General features: G+C 43.3%; 1 protein-coding gene across 2 annotated transcripts; it reads left to right on the top strand.

Moving 5' to 3' along the window:
• On the top strand, positions 1–17,095 carry TOMM20 (translocase of outer mitochondrial membrane 20). 2 transcript variants are annotated; one of them, XM_021708868.1, is made up of 5 exons: positions 1–162; positions 7,989–8,035; positions 10,656–10,737; positions 15,253–15,395; positions 16,595–17,095. In XM_021708868.1, the coding sequence occupies exons 1-5, from the start codon at positions 48–50 to the stop codon at positions 16,637–16,639; spliced, it is 432 nt and encodes a 143-aa protein (XP_021564543.1). In that variant the 5' UTR covers positions 1–47; the 3' UTR covers positions 16,640–17,095. The 2 variants fall into 2 exon arrangements, with proteins under 2 accessions (XP_021564543.1, XP_008048779.1); XM_008050588.1 differs by having other exon boundaries at positions 1–168; positions 16,595–17,094.
• Positions 17,096–26,480: the final 9,385 nt, after the last annotated feature.

Genomic DNA, 26,480 nt, shown 5'->3' with positions numbered 1-26,480 from the left:
CTTTGCGGTCTCCGCCGCCGCCGTCCGCCCTCAGCTCCGGAGAAAAGATGGTGGGCAGGAACAGCGCCATCGCCGCCGGCGTGTGCGGGGCCCTTTTCATCGGGTACTGCATTTACTTCGACCGCAAGCGACGGAGTGACCCCAACTTCAAGAACAGGCTCCGTGAACGTGAGTGGGTCCCCTCGGGCCTGGCCTCTCCCCCCCCCGACCCCCGCCGGCCGCGCTGGTGACCGCGTGGTGCGGGGGGAGGAGGAGATGGCGCTGGCTGCGCGGCTCCGAGGGCTTCGGGGGCCCTCGTGTCCCGCAATGGTCCCTCCATTTTGAAGGAAGGATTTTTCCCATTTTGTTTTCCCCAAACACTTGCTCTGTAAATGAGCTCTTGTCTGTGTTACAGTTTAGGGTGTGTGTGTGTGTGTGTGTGTGTGTGTGTGTGTGTGGCGGGGTAGGGTGCTTCTTTTTTTTTTTCTTCCTCCTTTCACCTCTTTATTTTTTTATATTTTTCTTTCAATGTATCGTAGAAAATAAGGTCTCGCCAAGTTGCCCGGGCTGATCTCGAACCCGTGGGCTCAGGCAGTCCTCTCACTCCGGCCTCCCAAAGTGCTGGGATTATAGGCGTGAGCCATCGCGCCCGCCCGGCTCACCTCTTGAAGCCTTAACTCTAAAGTCAGGCCTTTTGAATAGGACGAATTTTCTTTCGCCCGAGACCCAGTCGCATGTCCAGTGCGGTTGTGTCCTTGTTGCATTCTTAAACCCTCTTGGTCGCTTCGCTCCGAGTGCTTCCGAGATATGAGTGAATGCTACAGAAATTTGCAGGAGAGTCCAAAGGGCTGCGCTTCTCCTGTGGCTCAGTCTTATTTCGTACCTGCGACATCTTTTAAGCGAGGTCGACTAGGGGGAAACCTTGCCACCAAAACCACGGTGATCCGCTTGGGACTGGCGGGGTGGGGACTGGTGGGAGGGCTGTCTTCATTTGCAACCATAGAAGAGCAGATTGGTTGCAATAAGGAACATTTTTCTAATTTATCTAGATTGCTCAGCCAAAACAGTCTCTGAAGCTAAAATGGATATGTAAGTTATGGAAGCCCGGAATGTGCCGAGAAGTGACTATTATTCACTTAAATGATAGTGATTACTATTTAAGTAAGCTATTTCGAGTCATTTCAAACGTTTGGTAGCCACATGCGAGTAGTGACCACTGTATTGGGCCATCCCGACCTTAGTACCTCTTACAATATGACATCCAGTGGCAGCTCTCTTATGTTTTGTGGGGGAAGGGATATAGACATAATTTGTTTTATTTATGGTTAGGTAGGAGTACTGCTTTGGATTCAGACACTGGGTTTCCAGGGCCAGGTTGGCCACCGATTTAGCGACATCATCTTGGGGTTTCTGAATCTTGATTCCCTTAGCTGTAAAATCAGGAAATGCCACCTACCTCTTGTTGGTTTTTGGGAAGATTAAGTAAGATATTTGAAGTGCCCACCATTATTTTCCTGGCCTAGGAGGTGCCACTGCACAAGTACTGGCAGCCGATGTGACTCCTGGACTTTAGGGTCATTTTCCAGAATGGTTGGCAGTTGGGGTAGGAGTGTTGTTGCATATGTAAAGCTCTTTAAAGAGTGGATTGACCCTTTTCCATGGGAAGCTCTGAAATCCTGTTGAAAACCTTGAGAAGCCGGGCTCGGTGGCTCATGCCTGTAACCCTAGCACTTTGAGAGGCTGAGGAGAGAGGATTGCCTGAAGCCAGGGATTGGAGACCAGCCTGGGCAGCTTGGCGAGACCTCATCTCTGCAGTAAATCAAAAAACTAGCCGGGCATAGTGGCACGTGCCTGTAGTTCCAGCTACTTGGAAGGCTGAGGCAGAAGGATCACCTGAGGCCAACAGGTCGAGGCTGTGGTGGCTGTGAGCACGCTCCTGCACTCTATCCTGGGAGACTGAGTTAGATGCTGACTCCAAAGAAAGAAAGAAAGAAAGAAAACCTTGAAAAAACCAAAAATTGTGGTTGACAAAATCATAAGAACTGTCATTGTACACAGATTTTTGGGGGAATTTGGAGTCTCTGTTGCCCAGGCTGGTCACCGCAGCCTCAGCCTGCTGGGCTCAGGGGATCCTTCCGCCTCAGCCTTCCAAGTAGCCCCCAATACAGTCGCACGCCATCACGCCCGGCTAGTTTTTGTGATTTATTGTAGAGATGAGGTCTCACCAAGTTGCCCAGGCTGGTCTCAGACCCCAGGGTTCAGGCAGTCCTCTTTCCTTGACCTCTCAGAATGTTGGAATTAGAGGCTGAGCCACCGCACCCGGCCTTAGAAATTTTTTATGAATAGCATTATTTTGTTACTTGATATTTTTGTTGGCGGGTAAAACTTATTCATAATAATTTTGCAATCTGTTTAAAGATAACTGCATGACTGGTTCCTTTTTTTGAATCGGGTCTCTCTGTCACCAACACTGGAGTACAGTGAGTGTCACAGTCACTGCTCACCTCAGCCTGGACCTCCTGGGCTCAGCCAACACAGGCATGTGCCACCATACCTGGTTAAATTTTTTAAAAAGTTGGTTTTGTAGAGACAAGGTCTCTTTGTTGCCCAGGCTGGGCTTGAACTCCTGGCCTCAAGTGATCTTGCCTGAGCCACTGCTCCAGCCCTTGTTTCTGCTTTTAAGGAAAAGAGGCTTAAGTTGTTTAAAATAAGGTTTGAGGTTAAATCTGGGATCCTAGTTTATTTAGACTTGTCTCCTGTTAGTAAGAGCAGCATTTCAGAATCTTTAAAGCATAATTTGTATCAGTCTAAATTATCAGTAATGAATGAAGTTTAACTTCCAAATTATAATGCCAACTACAGGAGTGTTTCATTTATAAAGGGCCAGATGAAATGACACATCATTTAAACTACATTAAGTAAGCATCATATTTAAATGAATGCTTTAACAATGATTTATGACCAGGCTTGGTGGCTCAGCCTGTAATCCCAGCACTTTGGGAGGCTGAGGCGAGTGGATTGCCTGAACCCGAGGGTTCGAGACCCACCCGAGCAACTTGGCGAGACCTCGTCTCTACAATAAATAAAAAATTAGCTGGGTGTGGTAGTGCACGCCTGTAGTTCCGGCTACTTGGAAGGCTGAGGCAGAAGGATCACCTGAGTTCAGCAGGTAGAGGCTAGTGACTGTGACAGTGCCACTGCACTCCAGCCTGGGCGACAGAGTGAGACTCCAACTCAAAAATATAAAAAACAAAACAAAAAACTGATACCTAGCAAATACTGAGTAAAGACCTGATTCTGCTGATTGAATGTGTAATTCTTTCTTGATTTTTTATTCAGTTACCATCTGTCCCTTTATCATAGAAATGCTGTTATACTATATCTGGAAGTAAGTTAATGTACCAAGTTAATTGTCCTATGAAACTAAAGTCAGAATTTTAATCTCTTTTTTTTTTTTGATTTGGAGTCTCACTCTGTCACCCAGACTGGAGTGCAGGGCCACACTCATGGCCACCCCAGTGTCGACCTGCTGGGCTCCGGCAAGCCTTCCACCTCAGCCTTCCAAGTAGGTGGAACTACAGGCATGTGCTACCATACCTGGCTAATTTTTTTTTTTTAATGTAGAGATGAGGTCTCACCAAGTTGCCCATACTGGTCTTGAACCCTCGGGCTCAGGCAGTCCACTCGCCTCAGCCTCCCAAAGTGCTGGAATTACAGGCTGAGCCACTGAGCCCGACCTGTTTTTATTTTTTACTTTTTTAAGAGACAGTGTCTTGCTATGTTGCCTAGGCTGTCTTGAACTTTAATTTTAATCTTAACTGCTAAAAGACCCGCCTGGGCAACTTGGCGAGACCTCATCTCTACAATAAAGCAAAAATCAGCTGGGTGTGGTAGCGCGCGCCTGTAATTCCGGCTACTCGGAAGGCTGAGGCGGAAGGATCGCCGGAGCCCAGTGGGTCGAGGCTGCGGTGGCCGGAGCGGCCACTGTACTCCAGTCTGGGTGACGGAGTGAAACTCCAACTCAAAAAAAAAAAAAAAAATGTATAGCAACTAACTGATCTTAAAATTTGATAAAGGGTATTGGCTAAATGTATTCAGTGACAATTACCACTCTTCACCCTCTTAAATATATTCAAGATTGGATAGTGATGGAAACTAAGTTTCACTCTTTTGGGTTTTAGTATCATTTTTTTCGTTTTTACTAAATTCTGGTTTAGCAGATTGAATTTCTCAGTGTTGATTACACACACTTGGCATGATCATTTCTGAGATACTTTTTATTATGATGGAAATGTCTTTACTTCTCCACATTATTGCATATAGAGGCAGGATAATGTTTGAGAACACATACTCTGAAGTTCAACTTTCCTGTATTTGAATTGCTATTCTGCCACTAAGTAGTTGTGGTTGGTAAATTTTCTCATCTGTAAGACGAAGAGTGTGATTGTATTACATAAAATAATAAACATTTTAGTGTGATTGTATTACATAAAATAATAAACATTTAGAATAGTGTCTGCCGTGTAGCAGCTAAAACTTGTTGAGTGCTCACTCTGCTTTTTTTTGAGTTGGAGTCTCGCTCTGCCGCCCAGACTGGAGTGCAGTGGCCGTACCCGGCCACCGCAGCCTCGACCTGCTGGGCTCTGGCATCCTTCTGTCTCAGCCTTCAAAGTAGCTGGAACTGCAGGCACGTGTTACCATGCCCGGGTAATTTTTTTGATTTATTGCAGAGATGAGGTCTCGCCAAATTGCCCAGGCAGGTCTCAAACCCGCCGGCTCAGGCAATCCACTCACCTTGGCCTCCCAAAGCGCAGGATTACAGGCTGATCCACCGAGCCCCTAGTGCTCACTCTTAATTAACACTCAGGTGTTCCTTGTCTTCATGTCCAGTTCCTCTGAAGTCTTTCCATTTCCTTTCTAGTCTTGCATACTCTTCTAGTGTATTTCAAGTCTGTACCATATTTAGCAATTTGATAACATCTTCTGGTATAATTTATTATTTTCTGCCTAAAGAGAATGGAAACCCTTAGCTAATTGAGTATAGAGTTAGGTTCTGTATTCTGTTCCCCTCAATTAGTTCTGGAGTGATGAACACTTGGGTAAGGTACTTTGTTAGAAAAATTGGCAGTCTTCAGATGAATATGTAAGGTCTACTTTGACCTACACTTTCTTTGGAATTGCTAGAATTGTATTTAAGCCTTAGAGTGGTAGCACTTTGTATATTATGGGGCACTAAGTTGGCATCAGACACTGGTGTGGTTAAATCTAGTTTGAAAGGATAGGATAAGAAAAGAAGGTACCCTGACCATAGTAAATTAACCACCTGTCTGGCAGATAGGCAAACAGGTCACTGCCTCTTCAGTCATGCATTGAGACTTGGATTTGTCGAGTGCTTTAAGGTTTTCAGAGTACATTTGCTTGTTTTATGGCTTTTGTTTCTCATGGTAGCCCTGTGAGATTAGGCAGGCTTATCTCGGGAGAGTTAAGAGATTTATTTACCTAAGCTAAATCACCCAGCTAATTAGTAGAACCTTACCTTTTCTTAGCTATGCCAATGGTTATTCTCTGTGTCATTGGTAGTTTGTTTGTTTTTGAGTCAGAGTCTCACTCTGTCACCTAAGCTGGAGTGCAGTGGCACACTCATGGCCACCTCAGCCTTCCTAGTAGCTGGAACTACAGTCATGCACCGCCATGCCCAGCTAATTTTGTATTTATTGTGGAGATGAGGTCTTACCAAGTTGCCCAGGCTGATCTCGAACCCATGGGCTCAGGCAGTCTTCTCACCTTGGCTCCCAAAGTGCTGGGATTATAGGAGTGAGCCATCGTGCCTGGCCTCATTGGTAGATTTAGCGATTAATCTTTTTTTTTTTTTTTTTTTTGAGTCAGGAGTCTCACGCTGTCACCCAGGCTGGAGTATAGTGGCACGGTCATGACTCAGAGCTTCAGCCATGGCCTGCAGAACTCAGACTGTCCTTTTGCCTCAGCCTCCTGGGTAGCTGGGACTACAAGACAAGTACTACCATGCCTGGCTAGTTTTTTGTAGAAACGAACTCTGACTTTGTTGCCCAGGAGTCTCAAACTCCTGGCTTCAAGCAATCCTTCTGCCTCCACCTCCCAAAATAATGGGATTGCAAGTGTGAGCTACCATGCCAGGCGAGTAATTTATTATTACTCCTCCTTTAGTAATCTTGGGGGATTGGTTCCAGTACTCCCCTGGTACCAAAATCTGAGAATGCTCAAGTCTCTTAGATAAAATGGTATAGTATTTGCATATAACCTCTACAGTCCTTCCATATAGCTTATGTATGTCATCTCTAGATTACTTATAATACCTATTACAGTGTAAGTGCTCTGTAAGAACTCAATTCCAAATGCTTATATTGTATGAGTTACGAACCAGGCACTGTTAAAAAAATACTTAACATGTATTAACTAATTTAATCCTCACAGCAGCTCTATGAAGTAGATACTCCTCTTATACCAGTGTTAGGAAGACAGTGAGGCCTAGGTTACCAGAACTTGCCCAAGGATATATTGCTAGTGAGTGAGAGTCAGAATACAGACAAGGCAGTTGGGTGTCAAAGCTTGTGCTTTCTGTGTTCCAACACCCTTCCACATGAGGTATACCACTAAAGAGCATTTTAAAATGCTGTTAGTTTCCTACTATTTTCTCCTACTGAAGAGTTAGCTGATGATTAGAGGTTTTAGTTTTTTTTTCCTGAGTTGGAGTCTCACTCTGTCGCCCAGACTGGAGTGCAGTGGCCGCGCCCGGCCACCTCGGCCTCGACCCGCTGGGCTCCGGCAATCCTCCCGCCTCAGCCTTCCGAGTATCCGGAATTACAGGTGTGCACTACCACGCCCGGCTGATTTTTTGATTTATTGTAGAGATGAGGTCTCGTTGCCCAGGCCCGTCTCGAACCCCTAGGCTCAGGCAATCCACTCACCTCAGCCTCCCAAAGGCACCAGATTACAGGCTGAGCCACCAAACCCGGCTGATGAGTAGAGTTTTAAACAACATCTCTTCCTCTTGAGATTTTTATTATTGCTTGATTTCGTGTCAAAAACAAGACAGACAAAACAGCTTGCAGACCTTAGGCAGAGGGTTTGTTATTTCTCTCTTAATCAGTAACGATAGTTAAGATTTAAGCAGTGCATTTCTGAGCACTATTCCCACACCCCCCCCCCATTTTTGCCAAATGTGTAAGTACTATATTTTTAGAAAACTTATTTAATCCCCCCACTTTAAGAATGCCAGGGCGGTGGCTCATGCCTATAATCCCAAACCTTTGGGAGGCTAAGGTGAGAGAATTGGTGAGCACACCAGTTCAAGACCAGCCTGGGCAACTTGGTGAGACCTCATCTCTACAATAAACCAAGAAAAAATGGCCGGTCGTGGGTGACACATGCCTGTAGTTCCAGCTACTTGGAAGGATGAGGAGGAAGGATCGCCTGAGCCTTTGTGTCCTCAGCCTCCATGTCAGAGGGAGACTGACTCACTCTGCAGTTTCAGCTACTTGGAAGGCTGAGGTGGAAGGATCGCCAGAGCCTAGCAGGTGGAGGCTGCAGTGGCTGGGAGCGTGCCACTGCATTCCAGCCTGGGTGACAGAGTGACACTCCAACTCAAAAAAAGAGAGAGAATGCCAGTTAGTTTGCAACATTAACTGAGGATAGAATTTGGTGTATTTCAGTAGTAAAACTCCCTAAAATTAGTTCCTGTTACATGTCCTGTGTAGGTTGGAAGAGGGACTTGAGCTGCATAATGTAACGGTGAATTGCCAGACCTGGTACCCCAAAGGAAAGAATGCTCCCGCCCAGTGTCATTTTGCCTTTCGTAGATTGACCAGAACTAGCCGTGTGGCTCTGGCAGATCATAAGGAAATCAAGGAGGCAGAGATCCTGGAGTCAGGAATGTTTCCCAAATGGAAGTAATGACTGCCACAGCAATTAGACTTCTTTTGATTCTCTTTTGATAATGGCAAAATGAAAATATTACAATACATTTCTTGTAGGGAGAAAGAGACAGAAGCTTGCCAAGGAGAGAGCCGGGCTTTCGAAGGTAATAGTCCGTTTTTTGTTTTGATTATATGACATTCTTTGTAGAAATATTATTTTAAGGTCTGTTTCATATATGTATTTGGAGAAAACCAGTTGATACTGGACATTGCTTTTTATTTTAAAATGTAGTTTGTTGTTTTTAGAAATTGTTTAATAACTTCAACTGCAAGTTGTCCTGTTCTTAATATAAATATAACATTTATTGATTTAATTTTCCTTGCTCCAACTTCCTTTAAAAGAACCATGCTATTCATTTTTAAAGTTATTCAAGATTATTTACACCCAGAATCCTACTGTCCTGCAAGTTTTCAACCTTGCAGTATACAGTTGTCGGCACAACTCTTTTATTTTTTCTTTTCATACATCTTAGGTTCGTGTTGTTGTTGTTTTTGAGTAGGAGTCTCACTGTCAACCAGGCTGGAATGCAGTGGCACTATCACAGCCATTGCAGCCTTGACTTGCTGGGCTTAGGTGATCCTTCCGTCTCACCCTTCCTAGTAGCTGGGACTACAGGTGAGCATCACCACACCTGGCTGATTTTTAAAATTTATTGCAGAGATGCTAGACCTTGGTACCAAAAAGGTACTAGACCATATCATCCAGGCTGGTCTCGAACTCCTGGGTTCAGACAATTCTCTTCTCCTCGGCCTCCCAAAGTGCTGGGTTTACACACATGAGCCACCGTGCCTGGGCTCATGGTTATTTTTAACAACATAGGTTTATTATCTACTCGGTAAAAAATGTTCTGTGGCATTTGTAAGTAAACTAAGTAAATGTTAATCATTGTGCATGCACCTTTTCCTTTTCGTTGAAGTTAGTTATATTGTCTGGATTCCTAAGGCTTAGCCGTTCATTTTAAAGCAAGTTGAGGCAAGAAAAAATTACATCAATTGTAGTTTGTTATTTTGAGACAGTTGTGAATAATCAATACGCCTAGTTGACTGGACATGGTAATAGGTGAAACAGGGAACCACTTTGTTGTTCTAATATGTTGAAACTACCTTTCTGAAATGTATAATATGTTTTTGGTAGTCTTTTCTGTCTATGGACATAGGAAAACAGATGTGCATCTGTGTGTGCTTTTAGTTTCAGGAATAGAATTGAATTCTTACTATATGCTGAGATATTCAATGAATGATATCTCCACTGTCAAAAACTTAAATTCGTTCACCTATGTTGGATAAGAGTGTATACAATGAGCTGGGCTCTGTGGCTCAGCCTGTAATCCCAGCACTTTGGGAGGCCAAGGTGAGTGGATTGCCTGAGCCTGCGGGTTTGAGACCCGCCTGGGCAACTTGGTGAGACCTCATCTCTACAATAAATCAAAAAAATTAGCCGGGCGTGGTAGTGCACGCCTGTAGTTCCAGCTACTTGGAAGGCTGAGGCGGAAGGATCGCCGGAGCCCAGCAGGTCGAGGCTGCGGTGGCCAGGAGCGGCCACTGCACTCCAGTCTGGATGACAGAGTGAGACTCCAACTCAAAAAACAAACAAACAAAAAAGAGTGTATACAATGTAATTCAAGAACCAAAAGCTCATTAATAAAAGTCAAACTTTTTAAATAAAAATGGACATTTTAATAATTGGTATACATTTTACTTGTTTATTTATTTTTTTATTTTTTGAGTTGGAGTCTCACTTTGTCACCCAGACTGGAATGCAGTTGGCTGTTCCTGGCCACCGCAGCCTCGACCTGCTGGATTCTGGCGATCCTTCTGCCTCAGCCTTCCAAGTAGCTGGAACTACAAGCGCGTGCACGCCTGGCTAATTTTTTTTTATTTATTGTAGAGATGAGGTCTCACCAAATTACCCAGGTGGGTCTCGAACCCTTGGGCTCAGGCAGTTCACTCACCTCAGCCTCCCAAAGTGCTGGGATTACAGGTTGAGCCAGTGAGCCTGGCTACATTTTAATTATTTTTTATCTTTTTTCTTTTTTTTGAGACAGGGTCTCACCCTGTCACCCAGGCTAGAGGCTAGAGTGCAGTGGCATGATCTTAGCTCACTGCAGCTTTGAACTATTACATTCAAATGATCTTCCCAGTTCAGCCTTCTGTGTAGCTGGGACTACAGGCACACACTCCTATACTCCTGGCTAATTTTGTTATTTTTTGTAGAGGTAGAGTCTCATCATGTTGCCCAGGCTGGTCTCAAACTCATGTGCTCAAGTGATCCTCCCACCTTTGCCTCCCAAAGTTCTAGATTACAGGCATAAGCCATCACACCAAGTTTATATGTTTTAAAAAGACAAGCCATGTATGTTGAATCATAAGAACAAAGTGGTTACAGTTGTATAAAAATCTACCATAATAGTAATTAGAAAGTATTCTGGAGTAAAATGTGTAGAACAGTGTACATATCTGTATCCTTCACTTTTCCTTTATGTTGATTTAGAGTTTTCTAAGACTGTTCAATACCAGTTTGATTGATAAGTATTTTTTTCTTTCATTTGAATGTGGATACTGAACTCTGCATTCTTAAAAGTATTGTTTAAGACTAAATTTCTTTTATCAGTTTTTTTAAAAATGAGCTATTTTTTTGTTTTATTTTTATTGGTTTTCTGTGTGTTTGTTATATTCCTTGGCATAATTTTGGTGTCAGTTACTAAATATTTTATTTCCAAACAGTTACCTGATCTTAAAGATGCTGAAGCTGTTCAGAAATTCTTCCTTGAAGAAATACAGCTGGGTGAAGAGTTACTAGCTCAAGGTAATAGTCATTAAAAGACTAAGGAACTAGATAGAATTCTTCACACTGATATAAATTTATGATATTAAAGGACTTTTTGGTGTAGTTTGGCTATTAGCAAAGATATTCTAAATATTTCAAGACAGATTTTTAGGCACTTAATTGAGGATTATTTTATAAGACTGGCTGTGAAATGAACTCTTTCTTGTAGTTTCTCATTGTCCATAATGTACTTTAAGTAAGTTTTAAATTTTCTGGCTGTGTCATACGATATAGAAAATATAATAAAATTTTACCTATGATGTTACTCTTAAGCACTTTAGAGTCTATAGCCATATTGCAATATGTAAATAGTATCTGAAGGAATATGGACTAGGAATATACTCCTCAACTCCTTCATCTAATCTTTGGGTCTTTTCCAGTATTTATAGGAAGGAACGGCTATAATAAGTCCCAGAGAAGGTTAGTTAACTTAATCAAGGTCACATGGTGAGTTCATGACACCTCATTTCAGAACGAATCTGTTACCCGATCCAGAATTTTGACTGTTCCTTACATTGTACCTCATTTATTTCATCAGCAGTGTTTACAGATTTTTTTTTTAAGATTCCTATTATGAAATTAAAATTACCAAATTGACAAACCTGGGAAATGTAAATTTACTCAGTAATTTAGAATCTTAAATGTGTACTTATGAATATTTTTAGTGTCAAATTAGCTTTTATTTCAAAAGTAGCTTTGAAGTAGTTGCTGACAATAAAAATGTTATCAGTTGTCAAGTTTTTTTCTTACTCACTGCTGGATCAGTAGATTTAGAGGTAATTGAATTACATGATAAGAGGCATTTGGGTGTGATTTTTTTTGTTGTTTATTTTGTGGGAAGAGAGTAACCATTTAAAATGTTGGGGACCACCTTTACTTTTTATCACGGCTCCCTTTTCCCAAAAAATGCTTTATTGACATGAATTGGAATTTGCCTAGTTAATCTTACCTAAAGAGTCACAGGTAGTCTTATTCCCTGTACCCAAATTGCTGTCAGAAGGATTAAAAATAAGTGAGTAGGAGAACCAACCATCTGTAAGTACAGAGGAATATGGGGTAGAAACCAATTAGGAAGCATTTTCAGATCTTTTACAGACTTTGAACTTCAGTTTCTCCAATGGTCCAAGAGGAGAGGGCCCAGGTGTTGGGGGAAAGGAGAGCATTCCCCTCACTGCTGACATCATGCTTAATCCTGAGTGGCACTACTCTTCTTTTGATAGACTAGTTGAAAATTCCTTCTCACCGGGCTTGGGTGGCTCATCCTGTAATCCCGCCCCTTTGGAAGGCTGAGGTGAGTGGATTGCCTGAGCCCGCGGGTTCGAGACCCGCCTGGGCAACTTGGCAAGATCTCATCTCTACAATAAATCAAAATGAGCCAGGCATGGTAGCGTGCGCCTGTAGTTCCAGCTACTTGGAAGGCTGAGGCGGAAGGATCGTTGGAGCCCAGCAGGTCGAGGCTGAGGTGGCCGGGAGCGGCCACTGCACTCCAGTCTGGGCGACAGAGTGAGACTCCAACTCAAAAAAAAAGAAAAGAAAAGAAAATTCCTTCTCATTACCATTGAATTCCTGTGAATTTATATTATGGAAAATTGTTCAGTAAAGAGAACATAGTAAAAAATTACCTTAATGGTATCAAGAACTCTGAAAGTTCTGAGATTACTTGCATGATGACAGGTTAATCTGCCCTAGTTTTCTGGATGCTGGCAGAAGACAGGAGACTTCTGAGTCAGAGACAAAGGAGAGTTTATCACTCACTGTGCTAGCAGTAGCCAGGGGTATTGGCATTTACACTCACTCTTGAGCCCCAGTCTGTAGGGAATGCAAAGAGGGTTGAGTGAGACCTGTATATGTAGTGGGTGCATATAGGAGAGGATCCCTGAATTTAAGAAACCTAAATTTATTTTATAATGGGCAGTAACGTCTCTTTCCTTTTCCATAGACATAGATGGTGATGTACTCAATAGTAAGCAAGTCTGCTCTTGCTACAGAGAGGAGTGATATGTTCTGAGGTGGTTCACTGTACATACATACTTATTTGTAGCAAAGGCTACAATAACTGCTTCTGCTCAGAAGTGCAGAAATGTTAGTCTTGTGGAGAAATGTTTCCCAGCTTATAAAATGATAACTTAAAAATTTAAGTCCAATAAACTTTTTTTCAGTGAGACAAATGGAAAGAATTAATTTTATTGGAAGTTCAATACAGAGGAGTACTTAATTTGAACCCATATTTAATAGCATAGTTTTGCTCAGAGAATTTGGGACAGTCCTTTGGAGTTTAATTTAGAATGTAACTAACTGAGGACAAGCACTGAATTAAGTGAACCTTCCAAAACTAGCTCTAATTTATTTCTTTGAAGAGTAACATCTGTTGAAAGTCATTTATAAACTGGGCTCCGTGGCTCAGCCTGTAATCCCATGCTTTAGGAGGCTGAGGTGAGTGGATTGCCTGAGCCTGTGGGTTCGAGACCCGCCTGGGCAACTTGGTGAGACCTCATCTCTACAATAAATCAAAAAATTAGCCGGGTGTGGTAGTGTGCGCCTGTAATTCCAGCTACTCGGAATGCTGAGGTGGAAGGATTGCCGGAACCCAGTGGGTCGAGGCTGCAGTGGCCGGGAGCGGCCACTGCACTCCAGTCTGGGCAACAGAGTGAGACTCCAACTCAAAAATAAAAATAAAAAGTCATTTATAGGTAAATGAAAAAAAATGAATCCTCCCAGAGATAATCACTATTTTATTACCTGTTTTCTCATGTTGTAGTCCATTAGTATGACCATTTTTCCTACTAGTATTAGTATCATCTTTATTTTATTTTTATTTGTTTAATATTGATAATAAATAAAATTTAATTCCAATAGCTAGTATCACTTTTAAAATTTTCTTTTGGGTGTATTGAATTCTCACTCTGGAGTGCAGTGGCATACTCCCGGCTACTGCAACCTCCACCTACTGGGCTAAGACAGTCCTTTCACCTCAGCCTTCCAAGTAGCTGTAACTACAGGCATGTACCACCATGTCCAGCTAATTTTTTGATGTATTGTAGAGATAGGGTCTTGCCAAGTTTCCCAGGCTGGTCTCTGTCCCCTCAGCTCAGGCAGTCCTCTTGTCTCTACTCCCCAAAGTGCTGGGATTACAGGCATAAGCCACCGAGCCCGGCTAAAATGTTTTTTCTTAGATTTTCATATGGTGACATTCAGGTAGTACAAAAGGGCTGGTTAAGTGAGGTTGGGTCTCCTTTCCATCTCAGACCCATTCTTCTAGTTCTCTCTTCTCATAGAAAAGTACTATTCCGCTGGGCTTGGTGGCTCAGCCTGTAATCCCGCGCCTTAGGAGCCTGAGGTGAGTGGATTGCCTGAGCCCGCGGGTTCAAGACCCGCCTGGGCAACTTGATGAGACCTCATCTCTACAATAAATCAAAAAAGTTAGTCGGATGTGGTAGCGCGCGCCTGTAATTCCAGCTACTTGGAAGGCTGAGGCGGAAGGATCTCCGGAGCTCAGCAGGTCTAGGCTGTGGTGGCCGGGAGCGGCCACTGCACTCTAGTCTGGATGACAGAGTGAGACTCCAACTCAAAAAAGAAAAGTAAAGTACTATTCTGTTGTTAACAATTTATTTGGTAACCTTTAGAAATATTCTAAGTATGTAAGTAGTAGTATACTTGCACATTTTTACACTTTATTTCCCTTTATGTATGTATATTTGTTTGTTTTAATTAATTTTTTTTTTAGAGACAGGGTCTCACTCTGTCTCCCAGGCTGGCGTGCAGTGGCATGATCTTAGCTCACTGTAGCCTCGAACTCCTGGGTTCAAGTGATCCTCCCACCTCAGCCTCCCAGGTATCTTGGACTTCAGTCACGTGCCCCTACATTTCCAGCTAATTTTGTTACTTTTATCTGTTGTTGTTGTTGTTATTTTGTTATCTCACTATGTTGCCAAGGCTAGTCTCAAATTCCTGTGGTCAAGTGAGGCTCTCACCTGGGTCATTACAGGTATAATGAGCCATTATGCCTGTCTTATATATATTTGAAATACTTTCATATCAGTACATAGAATTCTTAGCTGGGCATGGTGGCTTCCGCCTGTAATCCCAGCACTTTGGGAGGTGGAGGTGAGAAGATTGCCTGAGCCTGTGGATTTGAAACCAGCCTGGGAACTAGGTGAGACCTTGTCTCTATAATAAATCAAAAGACTTACCAGGCATGGTGGTACACGCCTGTGGTTCCAGCTACTTGGAAGGCTGAGATGGAAGGATTGCCTGAGCCCAGCAGGTGGAGGCTGTGGTGGCTGTGAGTGTGCCACTGCACACCAGCCTGGGCGACAGATTGAGACTCTGAATCAAAAAAAAAAAGACAACAATCTTGACTCTTGCTTGTTAATGGCTTCATAATATTTAGTTAGGTTATTTCCAATTTTTTACTTCCACAGTGTTCATCACTTGGAGATAGAATGAAAACTTGAATTTTTGACAAAAGCTTTTAATTGTATATAAATCTTACAGGTGAATATGAGAAGGGTGTAGACCATCTAACAAATGCAATTGCTGTCTGTGGACAGCCACAGCAGTTACTGCAGGTGTTACAGCAAACTCTCCCACCGCCAGTGTTCCAGATGCTTCTGACTAAGCTCCCAACAATTAGTCAGGTAAGGAATTGAAATGTTATGAAATAAAAGTGGGTAGGATCTGATTATTGAATGGTTAGCCTAGTGAACATGATAAAATCATGAAACTCATCTGTGTGATGAAAATAATACTGGGGATGTTAGCTCTCAAACTTTTTTTCCCTAATGCCAAATATCCAAGTGATTGACTGGTCATAAGAGCTAGTGATTGTGCCCTATAGATAGATCAAGAAGTGTCTGTCTTAGGCCTTCGTATTCAAATCTGTGCAAACTTGGGCTATATTCAGCTACTTATACAACTTGCTTCCGGGAGGCCAGGCCTTCAGTTAGGTGGCCTGACAGGAGCTAAGGTGGCATAGCCTGGGCATCAGGTCATAAAGGAGTTTGGGCTTCTGACTTGTTTAACGATTCAGCACTTCTGCTTCTGCTGGGATGGGCTTGGAATTCAGAGCTATTTGACTACATCCTCAAATCCTAATCAAAAGTGCAGGTTACAATTAAAAAACTGCAAAAGATTAATTTATGCGTAACTTGAGTTTAAAAAGTCCCAAAGGTTAGAAGAGTTGGAAAACCAAGGACTTGGTCTGCATCTTTTTTAATGTAGACTAACAGGTTTATAGTGCTAGAGGATTTACATTGGAATCCTCTGTTTAATATCACACGCTGTTTGAAAGGCAGCATGGCACAGTGCTTTTGGAAAATTGACCTGAGGGTGATGTCTTTTGAAATATGTGTGAATTCAAGATGAAGCCTAATTCCTCTCTATAAAAATGCCCTCTTTTACTCAGTTGTCTCACTTCTGGAAATGTTTTCAGAATGCAGTATTCCTTTTTATATATGTATAATGACTATGAGTATTTCCAGGCCAAAAAGGGAAATGTTTGGTTCATAGAATGATCAGTAAAGCACTAGCCACGATTCTCACTTTAAGTGGGAGTGAAGAGAGATGTCAGATTCCTCTTATTTTTAGTTACATAATTACTTGACTAATATGTAGCTTAATATAATGTTATTCCTCCTTTATTAACTTGCCTTGATGTTGCACTGACAGTAGTATGATCATTGTTTCCTTAGATGCTGACAATATATTTTGAAATAAATGTTAGAATGTGTGAACTCTAGCAAGATTTGATTCTTTGAGTACAAAGAGCATTTTATGTTGAACTTGGAATCTTGATTAAATGTTTGTGACACTTAAAAAATTTTCTTTTCTCTTTCAGAGAATTGTAAGTGCTCAGAGCTTGGCTGAAGATGATGTGGAATGAGAAACAAATGTCAACATGATAAGATCTCGGTTTAAAATGTTCTAAAAATTCTAAACTTGGAGGCTGAGCAGTTCTGGGGGAGTAAGGGCAGAGATGCTTGTTATGGACTACTCCACACTGAAATCTACCAAAGTTAATGTTTACTTTGTGTAGATCCATTCGTATGTTTTATTTATTTTTCCCAGTGAAAGGTGTATTTTGATAGAGAGCTTTTCATCCTATAAACTATGAGATACTGAAATATGGATTTTGTTTATTCCTAAAACATGCAACTAAAATGTATATATAACATTACGTATGTTAAAATTACCCAGTGCTCAGTTTTGAAACATAGGCACACAAAAAAAGTGTAGGAGAAAGCTGAAGAATGCACATTTTTAGGCTAGTACATTTTGCTGTAAGAGACTTGATTGTGATTGTGAAAACTGAGCATTAAAATTTTTGAGTGATCGTTTCCATTTAATCTCTTAAACGTAACTGTGAGGTATGCTGCTGTGTTGTGTTAACAGCTTCACCCCCTCCCCACCCCGTGTGTCAGTCTTAAAATATTTTGTTTAAATCAGTGGGCTTAGTGTGTTTTGAGTATCTCCTTGTATTTTAGATATATGTAGTTGCAAATAGCACCAGGAATTAGATCTTTGTACGCCCTAACCTAGCCTTGTGAGCTTCACAGTTCATGTCTGCTCACTTCCTCATTACTGATTGAGGGATTTGGTCTGCTGATCTCTGAAGTGTCCCTTTCAGCTTCTATTTGGTTCTATTTCACATTTTATTCAGCTGCACCTGAGGAGTATATGTGGGCAACCAGGTCTTGCATTTTTTTGTTTATTCTGGATTTTGCATGCTCGCCTGACCTAGTATTTCCGAACTGACCTTTTTTTAATGGTATAACTGTTTTGTTGATTTTTCAATGAAATTACGTGGTTCTGTCAATACTCTGTAAATTATTCTGAAAATTTAACCTTTTAAGGTAACTGGGACGATCTGCTTGTAAAACGTGGGTTCCCTTTTTGCTTTTTATTTTCAGTGTACCTCCTTAATCCTGCTTCAACTTGATTAATTTTATCTTGTTAAACAGTGAAAGTAAGGTAAGCCTTGAGGCTGAAGAATTGAAAAGAATGGAGCTGGTGGGACTTCTTATTCTCACATCGTGACATTATCTGCAATCACAGTTTCAGTTTCAGAACTGAGAGTAAGGATCTTTTGTATTTAGTGTGGATCTGTTGAGCTGAGTAACATTTCGCACTGTACAGATTGCCTTTACCCTGCCTAAAATCTGTGGAGCCATCCCAAAGACTTTCCTATGTACCAGGTGTTCTATTTTGGTGTACTTATAGACTTAACTGTTATTAACCTTGGGTTTTTTGTGGTATAGTGGAAAGAGTTGGAATACTGTTGTAGTTTCTGCTTATGTTTAACCTCACAGCCTTGGATGAATCATGTTACATCTCTAAACTGTCCTCTAGTCTCACTATAAAATGTGAACGTTAGACTAGGGACTCACATGTTGCGTATTCTTCCTCAGTACCTTGAAGGTTTGTGATTCTGAACCCTTAAACAGTGCTTTTTTTTGGCGATACACAGTGTCCTTTTTGAGGTAATGACCAGTATAATAAACATGCGAGTCGGTCACTTTTACTGATAGGGTCCCAAATCTAAAGTCATGGTAATTGTCAGGGATTGACCAGGCAGCTAAGAAACAATTCTGTATGAACCCAGGCATCAATAGAGAGTGACAGAGGGAGAATAAAGGTGGGAAAGGAAGCAGGGGGTGGACAGGTCAGCAAGGAAAGAATGGGCCCCTCAAAGTAAGGGCTTGTTTGGAGGAGTGAAGGGGGCACCTTAGATGTGGGGAGGGTGGGAATACTGTGCGCTTGAGGACTAACGCAGGATGAGCTGGGGCATTACTTGACTCTGAAAATAGCTGGCTTTAATCTAATACTTGGAAAGGCAGGGATGTCTTGATTTTACAGCTGATGAGGCCGTGTATATTTTCTTACTTCGATGAAAGCTTTGGTGCTTTAAGGTTAGGTACCACGTTTGAAAGCTAGCTGTATTAATTTTAGAAATCAGCTCTTTTCCCCCCAGAAATATTGCTAAACACTATCCTGGTCCCATCTTAAGTGTTCCAAAGTGATAGAACCAGGTGGTTGTGGTGATGCTGGCCAAATGGTGCTCAGTGGGTAAGAAGGGGGGGAGAAAAAACAGATTTAAGGGAAGTAATAACAGCTTGAATGTTTCCATGTGCTTAATATTGCATACCTATAAAACAAAAAGTCTGTGGAAATAGAAAATGCGTTAGTGCACGTTGACATGCTTATTTGAGCAAAGGTAAATTGTTTGGGTTCACAGTTTATACTTAAAGAACATTTAAAACATACACTTACCTGGTTGTAGCAATGTTGTTCTATTAACAGATAACTAGAACTTACATTCGCATTTATGTAAAGTGTGTAAAACCAGTGTAGTTCGCACAGTAGGCAGTCAGTAAATTTTGATTCCTCTTACCCCTCAGTAAGTTTGATGTTTTTACCATCTGCTTGTCTTTCTGACCTTGTTGAATCAACCTATGGACCAGAATCTTAATGAAATGTTACTGTGGAAGATTATGAGAAAATTGGTATATCATGCAGATATCATACAAAGTCTTGTAACGTAAAAAATCCAGTTTTATTATTGCTTGTGCCTCAACTGTTTAAGTAAACATTAAAGGGCTTGGAGAAAAGTTTGGCTTGGTGTATATTTGTAGAAGTGAACTCTGCTGAATTTGATGACTCCGAAACAGTGGCCCCTAACCCTGCTTAGGTTAACATCCCTTTGAGAAGGTGGAGAGCTAGACAGCGTCTCCCCAGGAATGCACATTTGCCTGTGACTTCCTGGGACTCTCGGCTTCCGGGTTCAGAACCTCTGCTGTAATATCAGGAGCTGAGGGATGCTGTGGGGGTGTGGTGGTTCAGCTCCAGCTGTTACTTGGAAGTCCTTAACAGATTGCTGGGCAGCTAGTGTGGGGCAGGGAGTGGGGTATTTGTGTTTCTAGCAGGTTCTCAGGTCACAGTGATGCTGTCGTCCTGGGATCACTGAATGTGGGAGTGGAACTCAGTTGGGAAATGCGGACAGGAAATCCTTAGAGAATACTGACCGTGTTAATGGTTGCATATTATGTACTGCCACACTAACAAGTGACTAATTGGCAACAGAATGTGATGTTTGAGAACAGCTAGTATCTGCCTTATTGATAATGGTCTGAAGCGTACAGACCATGACTCTCAGACTTTATGTTCAAGGTAGGCTTGTCCATGTAAATGTATTTAGGAAATTTCAGGAAACAGCCCATCAACCAGACAGGTCACTTAAACAAATTACATTCCCTAAGTAATTGTGACTATTTTTATTCCATATTTGTGTTTGTGAGAAAAAGCGAACAATGGCCTCTGTATAATTCGAGTTTGATGTAGGATATTGATTTTTTCTGGAATACAGAGCCTGGATTGGTGCTGAAGGGCACAAAGTATTGAAATTTTAAGTTTTTAAAATAAGAGTTTTTTGTTTTCTCCTTTATTTTATTTTATTTTTTTAATATTTTTTTTTTGTTGTTGTTAGAGTCTCACTCTGTTGCCCAGACTCCCAGACTGGAGTGCAGTGGCACACTCCCGGCACCGCAGCCTTGACCTGCTGGGCTTCAGTCTTCCAAGTAGCTGGAACTACAGGCATGCGCTACCATGTCTGGCTAATTTTTTATTTCTTGTAGAGGTGAGGTCTCGACAAGTTGCCCGGGCGGGTCTCGAACCCACGGGCTCAGGCGGTCCACTCACCTCGGCCTCCCAAAGCGCTGGGATTACAGGCTGAGCCACCGAGCCCGGCTTGTTTTCTCCTTTATAATTTTGTTCTAGCATAAAAATATCTGTCACTTGCCAAGTCATTGGAGTAAAATTAATGCTTCATGGAGGGCATGCTGTGACTTCTGGAGCTCATAACACAGACTGGTTTGGGTAAGCGGGACCAGAGTGTGGTGGAAAGGCCAGGTTGGAGAACAGGGCTGGAATGAACTTGGGCTGGTGGTGGAGGCCATGGGAGGTGAGGCTCAGAGCAGAACTTGCTCCTCTCCGGCCCGGCGCCGTGGCTCATGCCTGTAATTCCAGCAACTTGGGAAGCTGAGCGGAACCATCACTTGAGCCCAGGAATGCGAGGGTGAGGCTTCAGTGAGACCCCCATCTAAAAAAGAACGACTTGCTACTCTCCTAACCTGGCCCAAAGGTCTTGTTTTATCTAGAAAGTCTTCCTGATGTTTCCCTTCTTTCTGGGTGATTCCTCTTTCCTCAACTACACTTATTGCTGATAACACCCCTGAGCTCTGTGGATCAGGGCAATTGCTTGCTCAGCATCATGTGGCCGTCCACAGGCACCTCAAAGCCACATACAGAGTGGAATCCTTTTCCCCTGAGCTTGCTGTCACCTACTCGCCACAGCCCATCAATCAGCAAACCGTGGCCCTCCTGTTACCGTGTCTCATCCATCCTACTTTCTAGAGCCTGACGCCACTGTCCGGTTATTTATCCAACATTACTGCGTGGCCTCGTGGCCTGATTGTGAAACATAATCATGTCCCTCCCTGAATGGCATCCAAGGTCCTCATAATCTGGCCTGATCTAACTCTGCAACCTAATTTCTCAAGTGCTCTCTTCCTCTCCCAAATACATGGAAACGTACAAGGTCTGGCCATACTGAATTAGCTTCCCCCAGTTTGTCTTCCCCTGCAGCCATCCTAGATTTTGCCTTAGCGCTTTTGCACATGGTACACCCTAAGGTTTTGGCCAGGCACTGAGTATCGCCTGGAATAAACTAGTCTGCTTTTGCTGTTCAGTGGAGAGAATTCATAGTGTAGCTTTCCTGGGTGTGGGTTCCTGTGCCCCTCATTGGAGGCTGTATAGAACCCTGAGAGATTGTTACCATAGCATGCCTACTGTAATACCTTGGAGACGTCCATCTTTCTCACTAGACCACTGTCAAAACCCTGTGCCTTAGTGGTCATTGGACTCCCCAGCATAAAGCTCAGTAGAGTGGATGAATGGGAGTCCGAACGGGCAGAAGAAGACTGGGAATTTTTCATGATGAAATCGAAAAGACGGGTTACAGGTGCAAGGTAAGTAGAAGGACAGAAGCACATGATTGAGGAGTGGTGTGGTCTGTTAAAAGCCACTTACCTGGATTGTTAGAAATATACTAGGTTTGAGAATAGAGAAGTGAACATGCCTGTTTGTCTTTTCAAAATATTTCTTGGTGGTCAGCCTTCTAACTTAATAAAATGACACAAAATAAAAGCAACCCTCACAGACATGGGAGAGCATAAGGTTTTTTGTTGAGGGGCAAGTGGGACACACCTGTAATCCCAAGGATACACTGAGATGGGAGGATCACAAGCCCAGGGAGTTCAAGCCAACCTGGGTACAGTGTGACCCTGTCCATTCTAAAGCCTAGATGCCGTTTTAGGAGAAAACCCGAAAGCATGATTTGGGGTCATCCCAAACCATTCCTCCTTTTCATGGAGACTTGTCAAATGCAAGTTTGGGATGAGTTATGTGTGGTTCACCATTTAAGGCTGCTTTTCTTTGAAGAGCCAGCACTGCTGTGTTTTTTAGCTCTCCCTTGAGCTAGGTGAACTCAGGACAGCAGTCCAGGGTGGCACCTTGTACAGGCCTTTGAAGACTTGAAATCTACTCCACTTTCACAAATGACATTTAAAAATTCACTTCCATTCAAGAAATGCTGGCTAAAAGACACAGCTTTCCAAATTTTCTTTAGCCATTCTTCGTAAGCTCAAGCTAAGTAAGTACTGTTACGAAATAGAATAATATAGGAGTGGCTGTAGTCTGAAGAAGAACTACTGTGCTTTGAATTCTGGCTGACTTTGGGTAATTAGTTATCTGTGTACTTGATTACTTAGAACTATTTTCTGCCAGGTGCGGTGGCTCATGCCTATAATCCGAGCACTTTGGGAGGCTGAGGTGAGAGGATTGCCTGAGCCCACAGTTTTGAGACCAGCCTGAGCAACTTGGTGAGCCCTCATCTCAAAATAAAAAAATTAACTGGGTGTGGTGGCACGTGCCTGTAGTTCTAGCTTCTTGGAAGGCTGAGGTAGAAGGATCACCTGAGCCCAGCAGGTTGAGGTTGAGGTAGCCATGAGTGTGCCACTGCACTCCAGCCTGGGTGACAGAGTGAGACTCCGACTCAAAAAAAAATTATATTTGTTTATATAATAAATTTATATTTTTTATATAAATATACTTGTATAATATGATAAATATATATAATGTGTGTGTATATGTATGTGTATATATATGTGTGTGTGTGTGTGTGTGTGTATATATATATATATTTTTTTTTTTTTCCCCTGAGCCTTGGTCCTCATCAGTAAAATGAAAAAGTGCAATGGTGTAGTGCAATCGTGCTTATTTACTTTCTTCTTTTAGGCCATGAGTTTCTTGACACAAGAACTAGATTTTATTTTTCTTTGGATCCCAGTATCTACTCTGGCATGCCAATAGTAGGTAAATGTGTGTTGAAGTGAACTCGGAGGATGGCCTGAGTTGAAATATTCTAATACCCGACAGAATTAGGGATGGAAAACTTTCCTTTTGAGCTAGGCCTTATTGCCAATTCTTTTAATTAAAGAGAGACAAGCCGGGCTTGGTGGCTCAGCCTGTAACTCCGCGCCTTTGGGAGGCTGAGGTGAGTGAATTGCCCGAGCCCACGGGTTCGAGACCCGCCTGGGCAGGCGAGACCTCATCTCTACAATAAAAAATCAAAAAATCAGCCGGGCGTGGTAGCGCATGCCTGTAATTCCGGCTACTCGGAAGGCTGAGGCGGAAGGATCGCCGGAGCCCAGCAGGTGGAGGCTGCGGTGGCCGGGAGCGGCCACTGCACTCCAGTCTGGGCGACAGAGGGAGACTCCAACTCAAAAAAAAAAAAAAAAGAATAAAAATAAAGAGAGACAGACGTTTCTGGACGGGATGAGAAGTCAGTCAAAGGATTTTTACTGCTTCTTTGTTTTTATCAAAGGTAATAATACCCAGCAACGTTCAGATATTTCTGTTACAACTTTCAAATCTGTGGTAAAGGTGAAATTTCTTCATAAGCAGGCTTCCACCCACAAGATTCCTTGGTTTTGAAGGTGGGCCCAGGTTCCACCTAGGTCCACATCAAACTTGCTCACGAGTGGAGGAGGTGGAAAGGGAGGTATTCTGACAATTTCCTTGTGGAGAAATTGTCGACCCAGAGTCCTTGCATTTCATTTGAGTCAGCAAGGGGGTCTGTTTCTCTTGATTTTCCAACAGAAACACAAAATGGCCATCTAGCATACTTTCTAAAAAAGAGGAACACATTTCATGGTCTTTCTTTTGCTATATGTTGTAAGTCCAAAAAGCCATATAGATCTTGGTGTACCTGTTTAAGAAAAGTAGTATTAGTTCCCCCTGTTTTTCATGAGAAAGGACAAAATAATTCCATGTGAGGCCCCTGGGTGATGGGGTTGCCTGTCAGGATGCTTGGGGAAGTGGGAAATGGGGGGAACAGGAAGTCATCTCCGCAGGTGTGATGCACCGCAGGCCTCCCGTGCTTAGCAGCACGCCCACCCTCGGGGTATGTCGGGTCCTGTCTTCTCTGCGTCTCTCGCACTCATCACGCCTCCCGTGGGAGGTTCTGGAGTGTCCCTGTGTTGGGTGGAGATGCACTCAAGGACCCCTTGAGTCGTTCACCTCTCGAGTCAGCCCGTCCTGGCTTGGGCTTGGGCAAATGGCTGCCACCTGGGTTGGTTTTCATTCAACATGTTTGGGCAAGTCCTTGTATGCAGAAGAGCTGCCTAAAGCTCCTCTCCAAGGGAGGCTGTCTGCCAGAAGACACGGTGTCTTTGGGGGCTGACAACCCTCATCCCGTAAAGGTTTAGAATGGCCTGAATCTGTAAGATTCCGTTTCAGAGAAGTAATCGCTGGAAGAAAATGATGTCTTCTGTTGGAGTTCTAGCCTAATGGTCTCTTGACACTGGTTTTAAGAATCACCAAGAGTCAAATGTTCACTTGTTTTTAGCTTGTCTTACGCTCTGTTTGAATATTGTGTTGTAATTTAAAAGATACACATCAGCATCTGTGTGTTTTTATAGCTCCAGATGTTTTATCATTGAGTGCTCAAAGTTATGAGGAAGGTGGACTCAACAGATTCTACCTCTTTTTTGTTTGTTTTTGATTTGGAGTCTCACTCTGTCACCCAGGCTGGAGTGCAGTTCCACACTCACGGCCACCCCAGCTTTGACCTGCTGGTCTCTGGCGATCCTTCCGCCTCAGCCTTCCAAGTGCTGGAACCACAGGTGTGTGCTAATCATGCCTGGCTAATTTTTTCTTCAATTATTGTAGAGATGAGGTCTCGCCAAGTTGCCTGGGTTGGTCTCGAACCCGCGGGCTCAGCCAGTCCTCTTGCCTCAGCCTCCCAGTGGGCTGGAGTTACAGGCTGAGCCAGTGAGAGATTCTACTTCTTAACAGATACTAGCTGGGTGCGGTGGCTCTTGTAGACTCCCTCTCCCAAAGCAAGAAACAGCAGTGATTGATGAATGTTTTCCTCAGAGTGACCCCAGGTGTGTGACAAAAGATGGCTGAGAAACATCTAAACCAGTCTTGCACACATCAGCCAAATTTTTTTTTTTTTTTTTTTTAGTTGGAGTCTCACTCTGTCACCCAGGCTGGTATGCAGTGGCCGCTCCCGGCCACCACAGCCTCGACCTGCCGGGCTCCGGTGATCCTTCCGCCTCAGCCTTCCGAGTAGCCAGAATTACAGGCGCGCGCTACCACGCCCGGCTGATTTTTGATTTATTGTGGAGATGAGGTCTCACCAAGTTGACCAGGCGGGTCTCGAACCCCTGGGCTCAGGCAGTCCTCTCACCTCGGCCTCCCAAAGTGCTGGGATTACAGGCGTGAGCCACCGTGCCCAGCCTGCCAAAGTTTTATTTACCATCACAATTAGTATTTACTCTGAGCTCATCAGGGCAAGGGAAAACATCTGTGACCAGTTGTCACAAGACTCTGGGTTGGTTTAATTATAATTAATAATGTTTCCCATAGAGGAACTGGCCTCCCTGTCCAGGGGGTGCACGCACCCTTGAGTTTCTCAGGAATGGGTTCGTCAACCGTAGGCTTACATTTCAATCGGCCGTGAGCCGGTCGTCAGGATTTGAGCCGTTGTAGTGGGTTACCATGAAAGCAAAGAGAAGTAGCAAGGCCGGCTGTGAGTATAAGCGCCTCACCTGAAGGTGATTTAAAGCTACCAGCCAGGCCACGTGGAAGTTGTCTCCATTGCGTGGGGCTCTAGGAAGCTGAGTTATTGGACTCTGGACCAGTTTTTCTGAGAACCAGAAATCAGCAAAGTCAGCCGGGCGCGGTGGCTCAGGCCTGTAATCCCAGCAGTTTGGGAGACGGAGGCTAGAGGACTGAGGTCAGGGGTTCGAGACCAGCTTGGGCCACTTGGCAAGACCTCGTCTCTACAATAAATTTTAAAAATTAGCCAGGTGTGGCGGCATGCACCTGTAGTTCCAGCTACTTGGAAGGCTGGGAGAGAAGGATCCCCTGAGCCCAGCAGGTTGAGGCTGCGGTGGCCCTGAGTCTGCCACCCGCCTCGAGCCTGGGCGACAGAGTGAGACTCCGAATCAAAAAAAAAAAAAAAAATCAGATTGCGTGTCAATTGATCTTTTTACAAAAGCGTATTCCTTCCCCTCCTTTTCTGAGATGGGGCCTCACTCTGTCGTCCAGGCCAGAGTGCAGTGGCGCCATCCTCGCTCACTGCGGCCTCGAACCCCCAGCTC

Source organism: Carlito syrichta, unplaced genomic scaffold (assembly GCF_000164805.1).
Source record: "Carlito syrichta isolate Samal-C Ts95f unplaced genomic scaffold, Tarsius_syrichta-2.0.1 Scaffold153520, whole genome shotgun sequence".
Taxonomy (NCBI): domain Eukaryota; kingdom Metazoa; phylum Chordata; class Mammalia; order Primates; family Tarsiidae; genus Carlito; species Carlito syrichta.
The sequence above is the reverse complement of the archived record's forward strand: the minus strand, read 5'-3'. Positions and strand labels throughout refer to the sequence as shown.